The 17,939-nt window shown below is 54.4% G+C and overlaps 1 protein-coding gene across 3 annotated transcripts in view; it reads right to left on the reverse strand.

Moving 5' to 3' along the window:
* The window catches only part of LOC136392635 (adenosine receptor A2b-like), a 244,372-nt gene that overhangs the window by 75,642 nt on the left and 150,791 nt on the right, over window positions 1-17,939 (reverse strand). For all 3 annotated transcript variants that reach the window (XM_066364981.1, XM_066364980.1, XM_066364982.1), the window contains 2 exons: window positions 17,151-17,307; window positions 11,316-11,418 (listed from right to left, as the gene is read on the reverse strand). In XM_066364981.1, coding sequence (XP_066221078.1) covers window positions 11,316-11,418; window positions 17,151-17,307 — 260 coding nt within the window. The remainder of the gene's footprint in view (window positions 1-11,315; window positions 11,419-17,150; window positions 17,308-17,939) is intronic.

Below are 17,939 nucleotides of genomic sequence, written 5' to 3' on the forward strand. Positions count from 1 at the left end.
CCGGACCCGTGAACAAGCCAGACCCCGTGAGCCAGCCGGACCCGTGAACGAGCCAGACCCCGTGAGCCAGCTGGACCCGTGAACGAGCCGGACCCCGTGAACGAGCCGGACCCGTGAACCAGCCGGACCCGTGAACCAGCCGGACCCCGTGAACGAGCCGGACCCCGTGAGCCAGCCGGACCCAGTGAGCCCTCCACAGGTGCTTCCCCTGGCCCTGTGCTTACACTTTACAATTCTTTTCTCAGAAAAGATCTGGTTTAATGATTGATTGTAATACACTTTTATGGCCCTTTTCCTTCAGACTTTTGCCCCCAAATTATTGGAGACAAAGGATATGGGCTCTGAATCACCATAATAAAGCGAACACCTAGGAATCCTACCCACCCCATAAACGCCAGTGCGAGACACCTGCTTCTCTCCCCCCCTGCTCCCCCGCATTCTTGCCGACGACACAAAGTCAGACGCAGGTGTGCTTAACAGGATAGTCTGATGTCTCAGTTAAATAGCTGTTCCCACCTCTCCCCCCCTTAGCCACCTCCCAATCCCCAGATGTAAGCTCTTCTAATTGCCTTTTTTAAAAAAAGAATAGTAATAAATGACAGGTTTATTGAGATATATTTCACATATCATAAAGCTTACCTTTTTTTAAATTGAATTACCTATTCTGGTTTTTTTGTTGTTGTTTTTTTGTATTTTTCTGAAGTGAGAAGCGGGAGGCAGTCAGACTCCCACATGCGCACGACCAGGATCCACCAGGCACGCCCACCAGGGGCGATGCTCTGCCCATCTGGGGCGTTGCTCTGTTGCGACCAGAGCCATTCTAGTGCCTGAGGTGGAGGCCATGAAGCCATCCTCAGCGCCCAGGGCAACTTTGCTCCAATGGAGCCTTGGCTGCGGGAAGGGAAAAGAGACAGAGAGGAAGGAGAGGGGGAGGGGTGGAGAAGCAGATGGGCGCTTCTCCTGTGTGCCCTGGCCAGGAATCGAACCTAGGACTTCCATACACCAGGTCAACGCTCTACCGCTGAGCCAACCGGCCAGGGCCAGCTCACCCTTTTAAAACTTACCATGCAGTAGTAGCTTTTAGTATGTTCGCAGGGCTGTGTGACCCACACCACAAATTGCAGGACACTTTTATCAATCCCAAAAGCAAGGAACCCTGCACCCAGTCACCCCTTGGCCTCCCTCCCTCAGCACCTGGCAAGCACCAGTCTGCTCTCTGACTCTGTAAGTTGGCCCTCCCCAGAGGTTTCACGTCAAGGGAATTATAAATGATGTGGCTTTTTGCACCTGGCTTCTTTCTTTTAAAAAAGATGCAATTAGCCTGACCAGGCAGTGGCGCAGTGGATAGAGCGTCGGACTGGGATGTGGAAGACCCAGGTTCGAGACCCCGAGGTCACCAGCTTGAGTGCGGGCTCATCTGGTTTGAGCAAAAAAGCCCACCAGCTTGAACCCAAGGTTGCTGGCTCCAGCAAGGGGTTACTCGGTCTGCTGAAGGCCCGCAGTCAAGGCACATATGAGAAAGCAATCAATGAACAACTAAGGTGTTGCAACGCGCAATGAAAAACTAATGATTGATGCTTCTTATCTCTCTCCGTTCCTGTCTGTCTGTCCCTGTCTATCCCTCTCTCTGACTCACTCTCTGTCTCTGTAAAAAAACAAAACAAAACAAAAAAGATGCAATTATAAAAAAATTATTTTTTGTTAAAAATGTACATGTTCATTGTAGAAAATGAAAAACACACAGGAAAGCATGAATAAAATGTGACAACCACAGTTCACGTCAGTGTGACGCTGGCACGAATTACTGTCACAGAACTGGAACACACTACAGAGACGGCTTCGATTCCGTCGACGTCCTCTAGCTGGCAGGCGCCTTCTGGTCCCTTTCCACGTGTTTGTACAAAGCAACAGGTTTTAAGCTTGATTCCCCTATTTTTAGACATCTGTATCACTGTCAGGTCTTTTAAAGTAATTCTAAGTAAGTAAAACTAGAATACACTTGCTCGGAATGATTATCTTGTAGGTTTTCATGCTGACTTTCCTGAAACACAATTTCGAGAAACACGATTTCTGTGTTAAAGGGCATAATCATTTTTGAGATTCCTGACACATACTTTCCTCCCCAAAAGCAGTATTCATGCACACTCCCACCCAGAGCAGAGTAGGAACCTCATTTAAAAAAAGAAGTCCCCAAAACAACATCTATTTTTCATTGGTGCTTTTCTGACTACATGTGAGATGGAATCATGTAATGCTTAGTTTTTAAAAAACCAACGTTCATCTTTTTGGCTATTTATAACGACTGTTCCTGTAGCTGATGAAAAGAACATTTTAGTTCACACAGAATTTGCTACAATAAAGCTCAGGGGTCCACAGCCATAGACCTACAGAGAAGGTACGCAGGACTCCGGAAGGCCCTTGGGGACTAACGAGGGACGCAGGAAGTGCCGCTGGGATGGCGTGTGACCACAGGCACGGCGCGTGACCCCAGGCACGGCGCGTGACCCCAGGCACGGCGTCTGACCACAGGCACGGCGCGTGACCACAGGTACGGCGCGTGACCCCAGGCACGGCGCGTGACCAACAGGCATGGCGCGTGACCACAGGCACGACTCTCCAGCCGGGACACTGCTGCTGGTGGGGTTTTATTTCAACTCTCACCCAGGAGCCCTGAGTTCCGTTCTCACTGGAAATCAACCTACACTCTAGAGCAGGGGTCTCAAACTCGTGGCCCGCGGGCCACATGCAGCCTGCCGAACAATTTTGTGCGGCCCGCAGACTAATCCACGAAGTTCAAAATATTTTGGATAAAATTAAGTAAGCCCGTGGATTAGTCTGCGGGCCGCACAAAATTGTTCGGCGGGCTGCATGCGGCCCACGGGCCACGAGTTTGAGACCCCTGCTCTAGATGCTCAACTAACTATCCAGTCTTGTCCCAGCCCACTCCGTACCTTGCCGCCCAGTGTCTCCCCGCCCCCCCCCAGCCACATGGGCCTGCGTTCTGTCCCAACTCCTCACGCTGACGGCTGCCTCTGCCTGGTGACCCTTGCACCCGGTTCCGTAGGGCTGGCTCTGCCCGTCCCTCTGGTCCAGGGGCTCACACCCGCTCACAGCACGCCCTGCCCATCCAGAGTTCCCCCAGGTCCTGCCCCAGCGTCCTCACTTCTCTGCACAGCCCCCGGGCCTCCTCCCGGCCCGTCTCTTTGATTTCTCCGTGGTCTATCGCTCGGCCCTTGACCGACGCCCTTCTGGAAGGTCGGAACCTGGGAGCTGAGCACCACACACGGCGGCTGTTCCAGACATACCTGTTACACGTGTGCACGCGTGCACGCGCAACATTAGTGTGGTCGCTACACCCCAACCTTGAACTACAAACCACTTCAGTCTTCCCGTGCTCAACCCGCCTTCACGGGCTGTCTCAGGTTGGGGTCGGGAGCCTCCCTCTAGCCTGCCCCCCCCCCCCCCACAAGGCCCTGAACTGGAACCGCGGGGAGCCCCCTCCTGCTGCCGCCACTGCAGGCTGACAGCGCGCCTCCTGAGACAAGGGCACTGGAGGCGGCTGGTTCCTAACTTCCTCCATCCTCACAGCTCGGCCAGGCCCCCCCCCGGGCCCTGCAGCTCCACTCCATGGGCTCCATGCTTGTGACACAAAAACGATCAGGTCCCCAAACCTGGATTTGGCGCTGGTCAAAATGAAGAGGTAAGATGTAAATCGCAGTGTGACGCGACGGGATGCTTTGGGAAGAAACAAAGGTGTGGACAGAGGTCCTGACGAAATCCCTCACTGGAAGTCTCTTCCTGAGGGGCAGCGAGGAAGGACTGGTCAGAGGGTGGTTGTGCCCCGGGGCCACAGCAGCTCCCTGAAGAGGATGCCAGGCAGGACGGGCAGAGGTCTCACGTGAGCTTAAACCCACGGGGCTTCCGTCACTCCACACGGATCACAGTCATTCCGCTTCAAGTTTCCCGAGAGGAGCAAAGGGGCCCCTTGGAGCACCCAGCGCTTCACCCCGGTTTTCTGGTTTAATCTTTCAGGAGTAAAACCGTTACCTCGGAAGCACACAATGGCAACAAAGCTTTGTAAAACAGGCTTGTTATAGAAAATAGCGTTCATTTACTAACATGTAGAATGTGTTATTAGAAAATAAATGTGCACTTAGGCAGTAAATGAACTCAAGAGACTTGAGATAAATAACCCACTGCGTGCACATTCTCTCTGCCCCCCCCCTCTCTCTGTGGCATAGGGCTTTTATTTTTTTTAAGTGAGAGGAGGGGAGATAGAGAGACAGACTCCTGCATGCGCCCCAACCTGGATCCCCTGAGCAGCATCCCCTGCCCCCTCTCTTCTGAGGCTGGTGCTCCAATCAACTGAGCCATCCTCAGCGCCAGGGGCCAGGCTTGAACCCATCCAGCCGCTAGCTGCAGGAGGGAAAGAGAGAGAGAGAAAGGGGAGAAGGAGAGGAAGAGAAGCAGATCTGTGTGCCCTGGCCGGGGATCTGGGGATCTAACCCGGGAAGTCTACATGCCCGGCTGATGCTCTACCCACTGAGCAACTCGTCCACCGGGCGCAGCAGAGGTTCGATCCCGATCAGGGCACATAGGAGAAGCAATCAACGTGTACTCAAGTAAACAGGACAACTAAGTGAAACAATGAGTTGATGCTTCTCTCTCTCTCTCTCTCTCTCTCTCCCTCCCTCCCTCTCTTTCTCTCTTTCAAATCAATGGAAAAAACATAAAAGAGCTTCGGAATCACTGGTCTGTCCAGCCGTGTAAACCTCTGAAACGAGATGCCGCCAGCACAGTACCCCCCCTCCCATCTGCGGTGTTGCTATCTATGGTTTCCGTTACCCATGGTCAACCACAGTCTAAAAATATTAAGTGGAAAATTCCAGAAATAGACAATTCATGAGTTTCTGAACTGCACGCCACGCTGAGCAGTGGATAGAACCTTGTGCCGTCCTGCTCCGTCCCCACCTGGGACGTGGGTGCATCGCCCCTCCGCTCTGGGCTGAGGAAGGGGTGGACTCGTCCCTCTGGGCTGAGGAAGGGGTGGACTCGCCCCTCCGCTCTGGGCTGAGGAAGGGGTGGACTCATCCCTCCGCTCTGGGCTGAGGAAGGGGTGGACTCGCCCCTCTGGGCTGAGGAAGGGGTGGACTCGCCCCTCCGCTCTGGGCTGAGGAAGGGGGTGGACTCGTCCCTCTGGGCTGAGGAAGGGGTGGACTCGCCCCTCTGGGCTGAGGAAGGGGTGGACTCGCCCCTCCGCTCTGGGCTGAGGAAGGGGTGGACTCGCCCCTCCGCTCTGGGCTGAGGAAGGGGTGGACTCATCCCTCCGCTCTGGGCTGAGGAAGGGGTGGACTCGCCCCTCTGGGCTGAGGAAGGGGTGGACTCGCCCCTCCGCTCTGGGCTGAGGAAGGGGGTGGACTCGCCCCTCCGCTCTGGGCTGAGGAAGGGGTGGACTCGCCCCTCCGCTCTGGGCTGAGGAAGGGGTGGACTCGTCCCTCTGGGCTGAGGAAGGGGTGGACTCATCCCTCCGCTCTGGGCTGAGGAAGGGGTGGACTCGTCCCTCTGGGCTGAGGAAGGGGTGGACTCGTCCCTCTGGGCTGAGGAAGGGGTGGACTCGTCCCTCCGCTCTGGGCTGAGGAAGGGGTGGACTCGTCCCTCCGCTCTGGGCTGAGGAAGGGGTGGACTCGTCCCTCCGCTCTGGGCTGAGGAAGGGGGTGGACTCGCCCCTCCGCTCTGGGCTGAGGAAGGGGTGGACTCATCCCTCCGCTCTGGGCTGAGGAAGGGGTGGACTCGTCCCTCTGGGCTGAGGAAGGGGTGGACTCGTCCCTCTGGGCTGAGGAAGGGGTGGACTCATCCCTCCGCTCTGGGCTGAGGAAGGGGTGGACTCGCCCCTCCGCTCTGGGCTGAGGAAGGGGTGGACTCGTCCCTCTGGGCTGAGGAAGGGGTGGACTCGTCCCTCTGGGCTGAGGAAGGGGTGGACTCGTCCCTCTGGGCTGAGGAAGGGGTGGACTCGTCCCTCTGGGCTGAGGAAGGGGTGGACTCGCCCCTCCGCTCTGGGCTGAGGAAGGGGTGGACTCGTCCCTCTGGGCTGAGGAAGGGGTGGACTCGTCCCTCTGGGCTGAGGAAGGGGTGGACTCGCCCCTCTGGGCTGAGGAAGGGGGTGGACTCGCCCCTCCGCTCTGGGCTGAGGAAGGGGTGGACTCGTCCCTCTGGGCTGAGGAAGGGGGTGGACTCGCCCCTCCGCTCTGGGCTGAGGAAGGGGTGGACTCGTCCCTCTGGGCTGAGGAAGGGGTGGACTCGCCCCTCTGGGCTGAGGAAGGGGTGGACTCGCCCCTCCGCTCTGGGCTGAGGAAGGGGTGGACTCGTCCCTCTGGGCTGAGGAAGGGGTGGACTCGTCCCTCTGGGCTGAGGAAGGGGTGGACTCGTCCCTCTGGGCTGAGGAAGGGGTGGACTCGTCCCTCTGGGCTGAGGAAGGGGTGGACTCGCCCCTCTGGGCTGAGGAAGGGGTGGACTCATCCCTCTGGGCTGAGGAAGGGGTGGACTCGTCCCTCTGGGCTGAGGAAGGGGTGGACTCGTCCCTCTGGGCTGAGGAAGGGGTAGACTCGCCCCTCTGGGCTGAGGAAGGGGGTGGACTCATCCCTCCGCTCTGGGCTGAGGAAGGGGTGGACTCGTCCCTCTGGGCTGAGGAAGGGGTGGACTCGCCCCTCTGGGCTGAGGAAGGGGTGGACTCGTCCCTCTGGGCTGAGGAAGGGGTGGACTCGCCCCTCTGGGCTGAGGAAGGGGTGGACTCGCCCCTCCGCTCTGGGCTGAGGAAGGGGTGGACTCGCCCCTCCGCTCTGGGCTGAGGAAGGGGTGGACGCCCAAGGCTGAACCGGGCTCAGCACCCGGGCTGGCCGGCCAGTCCCACTTTTCAGTGCCGCCCAACAGAAAGGCCGCCTTAAAACCCGTTAAATTCCAACCGATAAGGTCGTGAAAGGGACAACCTCCCCTTCCTGACCTTCCAAGCCTAGCGCCTGGTGAGAGGCGGACCCTGGTGGAAACACTAAGTCCTCACAGTCACTCAGGTGAGGTGGGCCGTCCCTCAGATGTCACCTCCCCCACCTCTGTGTTATAATCATATCGACACACCAAACATATCCAGTCCTCCTTCCCTGCCTTATTCCCCCCCCCCAGGTCACACCACCTTTCAATACAGCACACACTTTTCTTTTCTTTTCTTTTCTTTTCTTTTCTTTTCTTTTCTTTTCTTTTCTTTTCTTTCTTTCTATCTTTCTTTCTTTCTTTCTTTCTTTTTTTGACAGAGACAGAGTCAGAGAGAGGGACAGGTAGGGACAGACAGGAAGGAAGAGAGATGAGAAACATCAATTCTTTGTTGCAGCACCTTAGTTGTTCACTGATTACTTTCTCATATGTGCCCTATTTGTCTCATCTTAGACAAATAGATCTAGACAAGAAATATTTTATGAGTAAATAAATCAGCAGAGCGAGTGACCCCTTGCTCAAGCCAGCGGCCCCGTGCTAAAGTCAGTGATAAGCTTGTGCTCAAGCCGGATGAGCCCGTGCTGAAGCCGGCGACCTCGGGGTTTCGAACCTGGGTCTTCCGTGTCCCACCCAGTCTGATGCTCAATCCACTGTGCCACCGCCTGGTCAGGCTACTTTTCTATTTTAATAAACTGACTTGCACCAAGAGAAGGTAAGTTGCATGAGAACGAATTTTGCCTGATACATTCGCTGCTCTCTTCCCTGCCCCTGAAGGATTACCTAGCACCAAACAGGCTCTTCAATAAACATTCATTAAGTTAATATATGAAGAGTTTTGTCGTAATCTAGCATCCTATTCATTGGTGGGATAAAAAAGAAAGTTATATTGGCCCTGGCCAGTTGGCTCAGCGGTAGAGCGTCGGCCCAGCATGTGGAAGTCCCGGGTTTGATTCCTGGTCAGGGCACACAGGAGAAGCACTCATCTGCTTCTCCACCCTTCCCCCTTCTCTTTCTCTCTCTTTCTCTCTTCTCCTCCCACAGGCTTGAATGGTTCAAGCAATTTGGCCCCGGCCACTGAGGATGGCTCTATGGCCCCGCCTCAGGCGCTGAGATGGCTTGGTTGCCGAGCAATGGAGCAGCAGCCCCAGATGGGCAGAGCATCACCTGGTAGGGGGCTTGCCGGGTGGATCCCGGTCAGGCCGCATGTGAGAGTCTGTCTCTCTGCTTCCCTGCCTCTCAGTTCACTAAAATTAAAAAATAAAAAAAAAGTAGCCTTATGAAGCATCTTAGACAAACAGGTCTAGACAGGAAATATTTTATGAGTAAATAAATCAGATAGCTATGATTTCTATTTACCTTTAAAATTTACCAAAGTTTACCAATGAATGAAAAATACTCCAGGCATAACAAGCTTTGGGTTTCATCAAAGGTAAGGTGCTTTGGAAACTTGTTTCAAGATGTTCATAAAACAAAACAAAAAAAATCACAACAGCTGGAAATCTCCTTGCTGTCAGACTAGAAATGCCCTATTGCGTAACTCCTCTGAGCGATACAATGTTGCATTGTCTAACTCCTCCTTAGCACCCGGCCAAGCAGAGGGACAGAGCAGCTAACAGAAAAAACAAGGGATCAGAAGCAAGTTTGTCCTGGGAGAGTCTCTGTTATTAGCCATGAACTTGACTAACTCTCCCCCCCCCCCCCATTTTTTTAACAGAAACAATGAAAAGACATTAATGTAAAAGGGATATAGACACAAGACGTGTTTGTTCTTGGGGCAGACTGACTGTGAGACACTCTGCTATTGCACGAAGGGAATCCCAGCCTTGCTGGGGGTCAACTCCCTGGGCCGGGGTCTGTTTCCACGCCATTTCCTCCTTCCTCTGTCCCTGCCACCTGAAAAGCCTGGCCTTGGGACAGGAGACCAAGGGTGCCAGCATCTTCAAAAAAATTTTTTTTTAACTGTTTTTCCTCCTTTTCAAGAGATAGGAGGGGAGATAAGAGAGACAGATTTCCCCATGTGCCCCGACTGGGATCCACCCAGCAATCCCTGTCTGGGGCCGATGATCTGCCCATCTGGGGCCATGCTCACAACTGAGCTATTTTTAGTGCCTGAGGCGGAGGCTCCACAAAGCCATCCTCAGTGCCCGGGGCCGATGTGCTGGAACCAATTGAGCCACTGGCTGTGGGAGGATAAGAAAGAGAGAGAGAAGGCGGAGGGGGAGAGAAGCAGATGGTCTATTTCAAGGTTATGATAATAGTTTCCTGTGTTTTCTAGAAGTTGGATTATTTTATTTTTCCCTTGAATAAACACTCTCTTTAAAATTGTCAACTCCCACTCCCTTTTTTCCTCCATCCCAGCTTTCCCATGCCTTTCCCCCATGTTGTTAAAAACATGGTAGGTTGTGTCCCTGGCAGGTTGACTCAATGGTAGAGCGTCAGCCTGGTATGGGATGTCCTGGGTTTGATTCCTGGCCAGGGCACACAGGAGAAGCACCCATTTGCTTCTCCACCCTGGCCCCTCTCACTTTTCTCTCTCCCCCCTCCCTCTCTCCTCCTTCCAAAGCCATGGCTCAATTAAAGCGAGCTGGCCCAGGGCGCTGAGGACGGCTCCATGAGCTCAGCCTCAGGCGCTAAAAAATGGCTCTGGATGCAACAGAGCAAGGGTCCTAAATGGGCAGAGCATCGCCCCCTGGTGGGCTTGCCAGGTGGGTACCAGTCAGAGCGCATGCAGGAGTCTGTCTGCCTCCCCTCCTCTCATTAAAAAAAAAGATATAAATAAAAGAATGGTTAAGTATATCATGGTATGACCCATGAAGTGGGCAAACTATATGTGACACAGCTACGGATCAAGCTATAGGTTTATTTGGGCATCGATAAAACTAAAGCTCATATGTATATGCAACAGCCGTACGGATACATCTTAATACTGTGTGAAATAAGCCAGGTGCAAATGTCAGAATCTTTTTTTTTTTTCATTTTATAAAGTTGAAATGCAGGCAAAACTAAAATAGCATTCAGAGGTGCAGAGTTCTGCAGACGACGATAAGGAAAATAATTGTTGGTGACTTACGCTGGGAGCAGTGAGCGGTCGTGACTCAGAAGTCACCTGAAAAGACTCCGGAGAACCGGGAGCGCCCTCCGCTCTTTCTGGGATGTGAGAAGCGACTGCCTGAAGCTATTATTTATATCTGATGCCTGCTTATCTCTGTGCGCGATACTTCATAATGGAAAAGCTTAATCTGATATCCGTTGTCACTTTCTTGTCTGGCTTTCAGAGAAAACAAAGACCGTTCTGGTGAACTGAAATTCCTAAATTAAGTAAAAACAAATCTCACAGCAACAGAGGAATTCTGGAGGTCAGCCTTTGTGGGACCTTTCCTGTGATTTAGAAAAAGACAGCCTTCGGGGGAAGACGCTATGGCAGTTGTTTCCTGAGGCTGGGGCTGCCTGTGGGGGTGCACTGGTTGGGGACTCTGTCACCCCTTTTCCCACAGGGGATGGAGCTCCGTGCTCAAGCACACGGCTGTTAGGCGAAGTGCAGACTGGCTCTTGGCCCCACGTGCCTCTCTGCCTGACACCTCTGTGCCGAGCGCGGAGGGCACCCTGCCTGGCACCTCTGTGCCGAGCGCGGAGGGCACCCTGCCTGACTCCTCTGTGCCGAGCGCGGAGGGCACCCTGCCTGACTCCTCTGTGCCGAGCGCGGAGGGCACCCTGCCTGACTCCTCTGTGCCGAGCGCGGAGGGCACCCTGCCTGACACCTCTGTGCAGAGCGCGGAGGGCACCCCGCCTGACTCCTCTGTGCAGAGCGCGGAGGGCACCCCGCCTAACATCTCTGTGCCGAGCGCGGAGGGCACCCCGCCTGACTCCTCTGTGCCGAGCGCGGAGGGCACCCCGCCTGACTCCTCTGTGCAGAGCGCGGAGGGCACCCTGCCTGGCACCTCTGTGCCGAGCGCGGAGGGCACCCTGCCTGGCACCTCTGTGCCGAGCGCGGAGGGCACCCTGCCTGACTCCTCTGTGCCGAGCGCGGAGGGCACCCTGCCTGGCACCTCTGTGCCGAGCGCGGAGGGCACCCTGCCTGACTCCTCTGTGCCGAGCGCGGAGGGCACCCTGCCTGGCACCTCTGTGCAGAGCGCGGAGGGCACCCCGCCTGACACCTCTGTGCAGAGCGCGGAGGGCACCCTGCCTGGCCGCCCGCCCTGAGGAAGCAGGAAGGTGGCTCTCACAGGCACACGGGCCTGTCCACGCAGGGAAACACCCACACAGAGAAACACGAGCTGGCCCCGGCCGGCCGCTGCCCAGAGCAGCGGGGAGCTGGCGGCCGCGTGCCTTCTTACCGCATAGCCTTCCGTCTTCTTCTGACACCACTTCAGGAGGGCGTTGCGCTTGGAGCCGCCGTATTCCCGCGCCAGGGCAGCCAGGGGGTCTCTCCTTTCCACACTAGTTAGAGGGAAGAGCACACGATAAAGAGGAGATGAAAAATCCCAGAACCCTCAAGCACACAGAGAAGTAACAATCAGATCATTATGAACAGAAGCTGAGGTCATGCCAGCCAGATGCTAGAAACAACGGTCGGTCCCACGAGCCACACACCTCTGTCACGGCTCGCGGTAACAGAGAAAAATTAAATTGTGTTTCTTGGCTATGAGAAGTCTAGAAAGAGTTTTTAAAAACGTTTCCTTGAATCCATCTGTGGCTCTCGCCATCTAGCCCGTTATTTAAGTACAGTATCATTTTAATTAAAGATATCATCTGTGGGAAAAACACCTCAGGTGTTTGGAGGCCGTGCCAACATCCACACGTCATATACCAGGTTGGCTACGTACAGGGAGGGGCCGGGACCGGAGACAAAGGCCACAGTCGGCAGAGACGGTTCAGAGGGGGCTCTGCCTACACCACAGGCGGCACTGCTCCTCGGTTCACGGCACAGTCACTCAGTTCTCGCGCCTGTTCAACCACCGGAAGTGATTTCAAGTAACACTTGGCGTCCCGAGAGATAAGAGCTGTTGCACCCGGCCTTGCTCAGTCAACCCAGCGTGTGGAAGTCCCGGGTTCAATTCCCGGCCAGGGCACACAGGAGAAGCGCCCATCTGCTTCTCCACCCCTCCCCCTCTCCTTCCTCTCTGTCTCTCTCTTCCCCTCCCGCAGCCAAGGCTCCATTGGAGCAAAGTTGGCCTGGGCGCTGAGGATGGCTCTGTGGCCTCCGCCTCAGGCTCTAGAGTGGCTCCCATCACATCGGAGCAATGGCCCAGCTGGACAGAGCATCGCCCCCTGGTGGGCATGCCGGGTGGGTCCTGGTCGGGTGCCTGCAGGAGTCTTTCTTGCCTCCCTGCTTCTCACTTTAGAAAAAAAAAAAGAGTTGACGTGCCCCATCCTCAATTTTCCTATAAATGTCAATGTTTACCTATCCGCTACCTAAAGTTACCCAAACCATGAGTGGACCTTAGGATCACGCGGTTTCTCCTGGGAAGGATGCTATGAAAGAAGAATCATGTTCCTCTCATCTTGGGACAGGTCCCTACTTCCAGCCCCACGGCAGAAGTGTGGGGACAGAGCACGAAGAACAGGGGGTGACAGCTCTGGAGCGTCAATGGTCATAGGCAACAATGTCCGGGGTGGCAGGCTCTACTCCCAGATGTATTCACATCATCAGGGCACTGGAGCATTCACGGCGGTGCGGTGGGCAGGTAGAGCGGAAGGAGCAGAGCAAGGACGATGGGTGAGGTATGGAAGGTCACCAGGGCAGAGAGTCCTGGGTGCCTGGCAACAGGCAGAGCTGGCAAAACAAAGACTTCACCCCAAGGATGACCCTTCTGCCCCCAGCACAATCCTGGTCCTGTGGTATAGAGTCCCTGACCCCTTATATCACTGGTCATGTGGTAGACCGTCCTCTGACCTCTCCTCCCCTGGCATGTCGTGGGTCATGCAGTAAGCCCCCTTGGAGGAGGAACAATAGGACCCAGGTTGGCCTCATGGGACCCCCATGTGGGCTCTTACATGACCATTCCCTTAAGTTTAGACCCCTAGGGACAACATCGAGGCCTCAGTTATGTTTCAGCCCCAGGCCCAGAAAAGCAGCAAAACCAGACAAAGCCATACCCCCCCCCAACCCGGCTGACCTCAGGACCAGCTGCCATGACAGAACCCCTCCACTGGCTCGACCAATCAGTGGAGACCACGACCCTAAAGGACACAGCTGGAGAGCTCATGAATATTCCGCTGAGATCCTCCCCCAGGACCACCCCTAAAATCCCCCTCCCTAAAAGCCCCGAGGACAGAGGCCCCCCCACAGCTCTCTCTGGAACACACCTGCCCCCCACCCACCTCATTCCACCTGCGTTCCCCTTGCCTCTCTCCTTCACCTGAGCTCCTATGGCCCTTCTTTTGCTCCTGCAACTTGTTTCCTGAGCCTGCTTCTTCAGAGGCTCACTCTCCCCACCTCTGTGACTCTCTAAACAAACCCTCTCTTATAGTGTGAGTCCCGGCACTGAATGCTTTCTTAGCCAGAATTCAGGTACTGAGGCTTCTGAGCCAAGCTCTCTAACGGGCAGTGACCACTGGTGCCGTCTTTGCCGCCACCAGCAGCAGCACTTTTTACAACAGCCAAACACACATCCTTAGGGAACTGGGTCAGCTGTGCTCTATTTATATAGGAGAATACTATGTAGCAGTAAAAAAAACAAAAAACAATGAATGACAGATTATGCAATAACTTGAACAGTAGAAACAATTTTGAATTAAACCCCCCACAATATTTCTATGTAAACAAAATTGCAAATATGCAATTTAAATAATGTAACATGTATGTACTACTTGGGATACAAAATGCGTGGTGAAATTGTAAAGAAAAGCAAGGAAAGTCTTAACATGCAGAACGGCATTGACCTTGGAGCGGGCCAGGGAGGGGTTAAAAGGAAATTTTAAAAGTGATAACAATGTCCTTTTCCTGGTCCCCACGTGGATCTCCATTGGGTGGGTATTCCTTGTACGTTACCCGTATCTATTACTGTCATTTGATGTCCAGCCCATATTTAATAAAAATATTTTAAATGATTCACAAAGGGTTAACGGGATGATTCTAGGTCTTGGCCATCTGAATCAAGGTAGAGAAGTTTTTGAGAAAAACATCACACTTGAATCAGGACCTTTCCTGCACAAGCTGGTGACTGCTTGCCCTCCTAGCTGACACGTTTGCAAACTCAAACCCATGACTTTCTGTGGTCAGAGTTGCTGCTGATCACAAAGTTAGGGAAACTGCCTGTGTTGACTGCCTGGCCTGGTCTCATTTCACTTCTGGGAGCTGAATTTCTGGGCTTGACAGATGAGGGAAGACTGAAATACATGTTTAAGAAAGAGTTTCTGGCCCCAGCTGGGTAGCTCAGCTGGTTAGAGCATCGTCCTGATATGCCAAGGTTGCGGGATCGATCCCTGGTTAGAGTACATGCAAGAAGCAACAAATGAATGCATAAATAAGTGGAATAACAAATTGCTGTCTCTCTCTTATTTTCTCTCTTTTCCTTGCTTCCTCTCGCTCTAAAATCAATCAGTAAAAAATTAAAAGGAAGAGTTTCTGTATAAATGGCTAACTAAAATATTTACCAAGCAGTTTTCTTTAAAAAATAGAGCTAACTAGATGATTGGAAAAAAAAAAAAAGAAAAAAAAATATATATATAATAGTATGGAACTTAATTTCTATTCTGCCATTGGTTTTGTCTCAATAACATGAATATAAAAAACTAAGTCACAAATTAACTTCATTAATTTAAGCTTTCATGATAAAAGGTACAATATAAATAGCATACTAATATACACATAGCCTTTTTGGCATGAAGAGAAGAGCGAATTCGGAATAGCACTAATTTTGGTTCTTAAAACCTGTTTTGATTACTGAAATCTTTTGCACATAAACAAGACAGACCTGCAAAACCTGGGCTGTAAATTAAACCTCTGAATGATATGACTTCATCTACCGGGGCCCAAACACAGACCACACCCAGAGAGGCGGCAGGAGTGGAGTGTATCCAGACTTTCACAAAACCCTTGTCTAGAATTCCTCATGGAGGTTACGATGTCTATCAAAGGCCATCCCCCCAGAACAGCCAATTCTGTGCACTCACCGATCTACCTGCTCTGTAAGTATTTACTGAGTGAAATGTGTGTGTAGCACAATTCTGGGGGTTGAGAACGACACAGAGATGTCAGGTGGAGTCCTTGTTGTCTTCTGAATTACAGTCTAACTAAGGACAAAGACATGCATCCTATGCAGCAATGACTTAACACCCAAAAGAGTGTAAGCCACCCAAGACAAAGGAAAGGGTGTCGATAATTCCTGGGTAGTTAGCGACGAGCTCATGCATAGTGTGACCTCGAAAGAGAAGTGGAATTCAGGAGTGTGGAAGGAGAAACAGAAGACAGGTCAAGCCAGACGCTTGTCTGTGGGCAGAAGCGCCTGCACTACGTTGCAAAGGTGAGGAGCAAACAGGCTCTGGGGGGAAAGGGCTGGGGTATCCTGGCACCTGAGCCGGGGCGTGCTGAGACGCGGAGACTCCGGAAGAGCCACAGAGGAAGTGCGGGCCGAAGTGTGGACAACAGAGTCATGGGAGGTGGACAGCGGAGTCACGGGAGGTGGACAGCAGTCATGGGAGGTGGACAGCGGAGTCACAGGAGGTGGACGGCAGTCATGGAAGGTGGACAGCGGAGTCACGGGAGGTGGACGGCAGTCATGGGAGGTGGACAGCGGAGTCACGGGAGGTGGACGGAGGAGTCACGGGAGGTGGACAGCAGAGTCACAGGAGGTGGACAGCAGTCACGGGAGGTGGACAGAGGAGTCACGGGAGGTGGACAGCAGTCACGGGAGGTGGACAGAGGAGTCACGGGAGGTGGACGGCAGTCACGGGAGGTGGACAGCGAAGTCACGGGAGGTGGACGGCAGTCATGGGAGGTGGACAGAGGAGTCACGGGAGGTGGACGGCAGTCACGGGAGGTGGACAGAGGAGTCACGGGAGGTGGACGGCAGTCACGGGAGGTGGACGGCAGTCACGGGAGGTGGACAGCGGAGTCACGGGAGGTGGACAGCGGAGTCACGGGAGGTGGACGGCAGTCACGGGAGGTGGACAGAGGAGTCACGGGAGGTGGACGGAGGAGTCACGGGAGGTGGACAGCAGTCACGGGAGGTGGACAGCGGAGTCACGGGAGGTGGACAGCAGTCACGGGAGGTGGACAGCGGAGTCACGGGAGGTGGACGGCAGAGTCACGGGAGGTGGACAGCGGAGTCACGGGAGGTGGACAGCAGTCACGGGAGGTGGACAGCAGTCACGGGAGGTGGACAGTGGAGTCACGGGAGGTGGACAGCAGTCACGGGAGGTGGACAGCAGTCACGGGAGATGGATAGTGGAGTCACGGGAGGTGGACGGCAGTCACGGGAGGTGTTTGACCCAGGACACACTCAGTGTTTGAGAGGACTGACCCCACATGGAGAGGCAGGGGAGTGACCGCAGGGTGGAGAAGCAGAGTGGACAGGTCACCAGGAGCCCTGAGGAGGGAGCAGGTGGCAGAGACGGGGAGCGAAGCCTGGCCTCGTGCCCCCCCTGCTGTCTCTGTCTTCCCCGTGTCCCCCGCCACCCTCACATCACCGCTCAAGTTCTCTCTAACGCCATGTCCTGTGCCACTGCCGCCACACCAACCAGAAACGGATCCTGCAGACTCAGGGGTCACCCCCTGCTTTTACCAAAACGAGCACAAACATCTTCCCTTGGCAGCGAAATACCTTGGTCACGTGGCTCCCACCTGCCTCTCCAAGTGTGACAGCCTCCCTGTCCACCTCCCGGCCAGTGCCGGGAGGAAAGCCGACTCTGCCCACGGTCCAGCCTTCCCAAGCTCACCCCCACACGCCCCTGACTCTGTGCCAGAGCTCCTCAGGAAGGCACCGCGGCTGCTGGCCGGAGTGTCCCCAGACAGACGTCCTGAGCCCAGCAGCCGCCACCGCGTCCTCCGCCCGCACCTCCGCGCCCGCGGCCTGACCTGCGTTTGCAGGGCACTGCGGTCCACGCCCTCCTCTGGGCGGGAGATGCGTGTGGAAGTAAACTGACCACAAGGGATAAAACAGGGTGAGTGAGCGAACAAGGTTCTCTGTCGACCCGGCACTTCCGACTCCTCGTTGCGAACGCGGTACCTGAGTTTGCTGGGTGGTTTCAGGCCCCCCGTGGAGGCGCTCAGCAGCCTGGTGCTTCCAAAGCCCAGAGAGGGGGGTCTGCTCAGGGACTCCAGGGAGGGGCTCTTGCGCAGGAAAGGGTCTGGCTTCAGGTCCTCCGCTCTGCCCTTGAGGAGATCTGTGTGGACAAGAACAGGGTCACCGAGTCCCGAGGAAGACACAGGCGACCGGTCATCACACTCTTTTTTCTCTCAGGTACGATACAATTCTCCTCTTATTCCCTGGCACAAACAGAGAACAGATCTGAACATACAGACGTGGCTTCTGGATAAGTAATGAAAATACACGTAGGGGATGGCCTCTTCCAGAGGGGACGCCTCAGGCAGGACTGTCCTCGGCAACGCAAAGGGACGAAGGCCCAATTATCCCCTCGCTCAAAAGTTACCGCGGATTTCAAGATGGCACCCGCAGAGCGCCGGACCCACCCCTGTATCAGGAGCCTCGCTCAGCCCAGCCGCACAGGGTCCTGGTGCCCACAGAGCAGCTCTGCCCTTGGTCAAGTGCGTGGTCTGCTCTGAGGGCGCCCGACAGGGAGGGCTGGCGAGAAGGTGCCTAATGGGGGGGGGGGGACCAGGTCACAGACAAAGACCTGGAACCTAGAGTGACGACTGTTTTACATGAGAAGAAGCCAATCACAGGGTTGGGCTTGCTAAAAATAAGCAAAAAAATAATAATAATAATTCATTTAAGCTCCTCCTCTCTGCTGTCATAATAGTCTGAATCTAAACCAGGTCATAAAACAGGTCATGA

This window comes from Saccopteryx leptura, chromosome 2 (genome assembly GCF_036850995.1).
Source record: "Saccopteryx leptura isolate mSacLep1 chromosome 2, mSacLep1_pri_phased_curated, whole genome shotgun sequence".
NCBI classification, from domain to species: domain Eukaryota; kingdom Metazoa; phylum Chordata; class Mammalia; order Chiroptera; family Emballonuridae; genus Saccopteryx; species Saccopteryx leptura.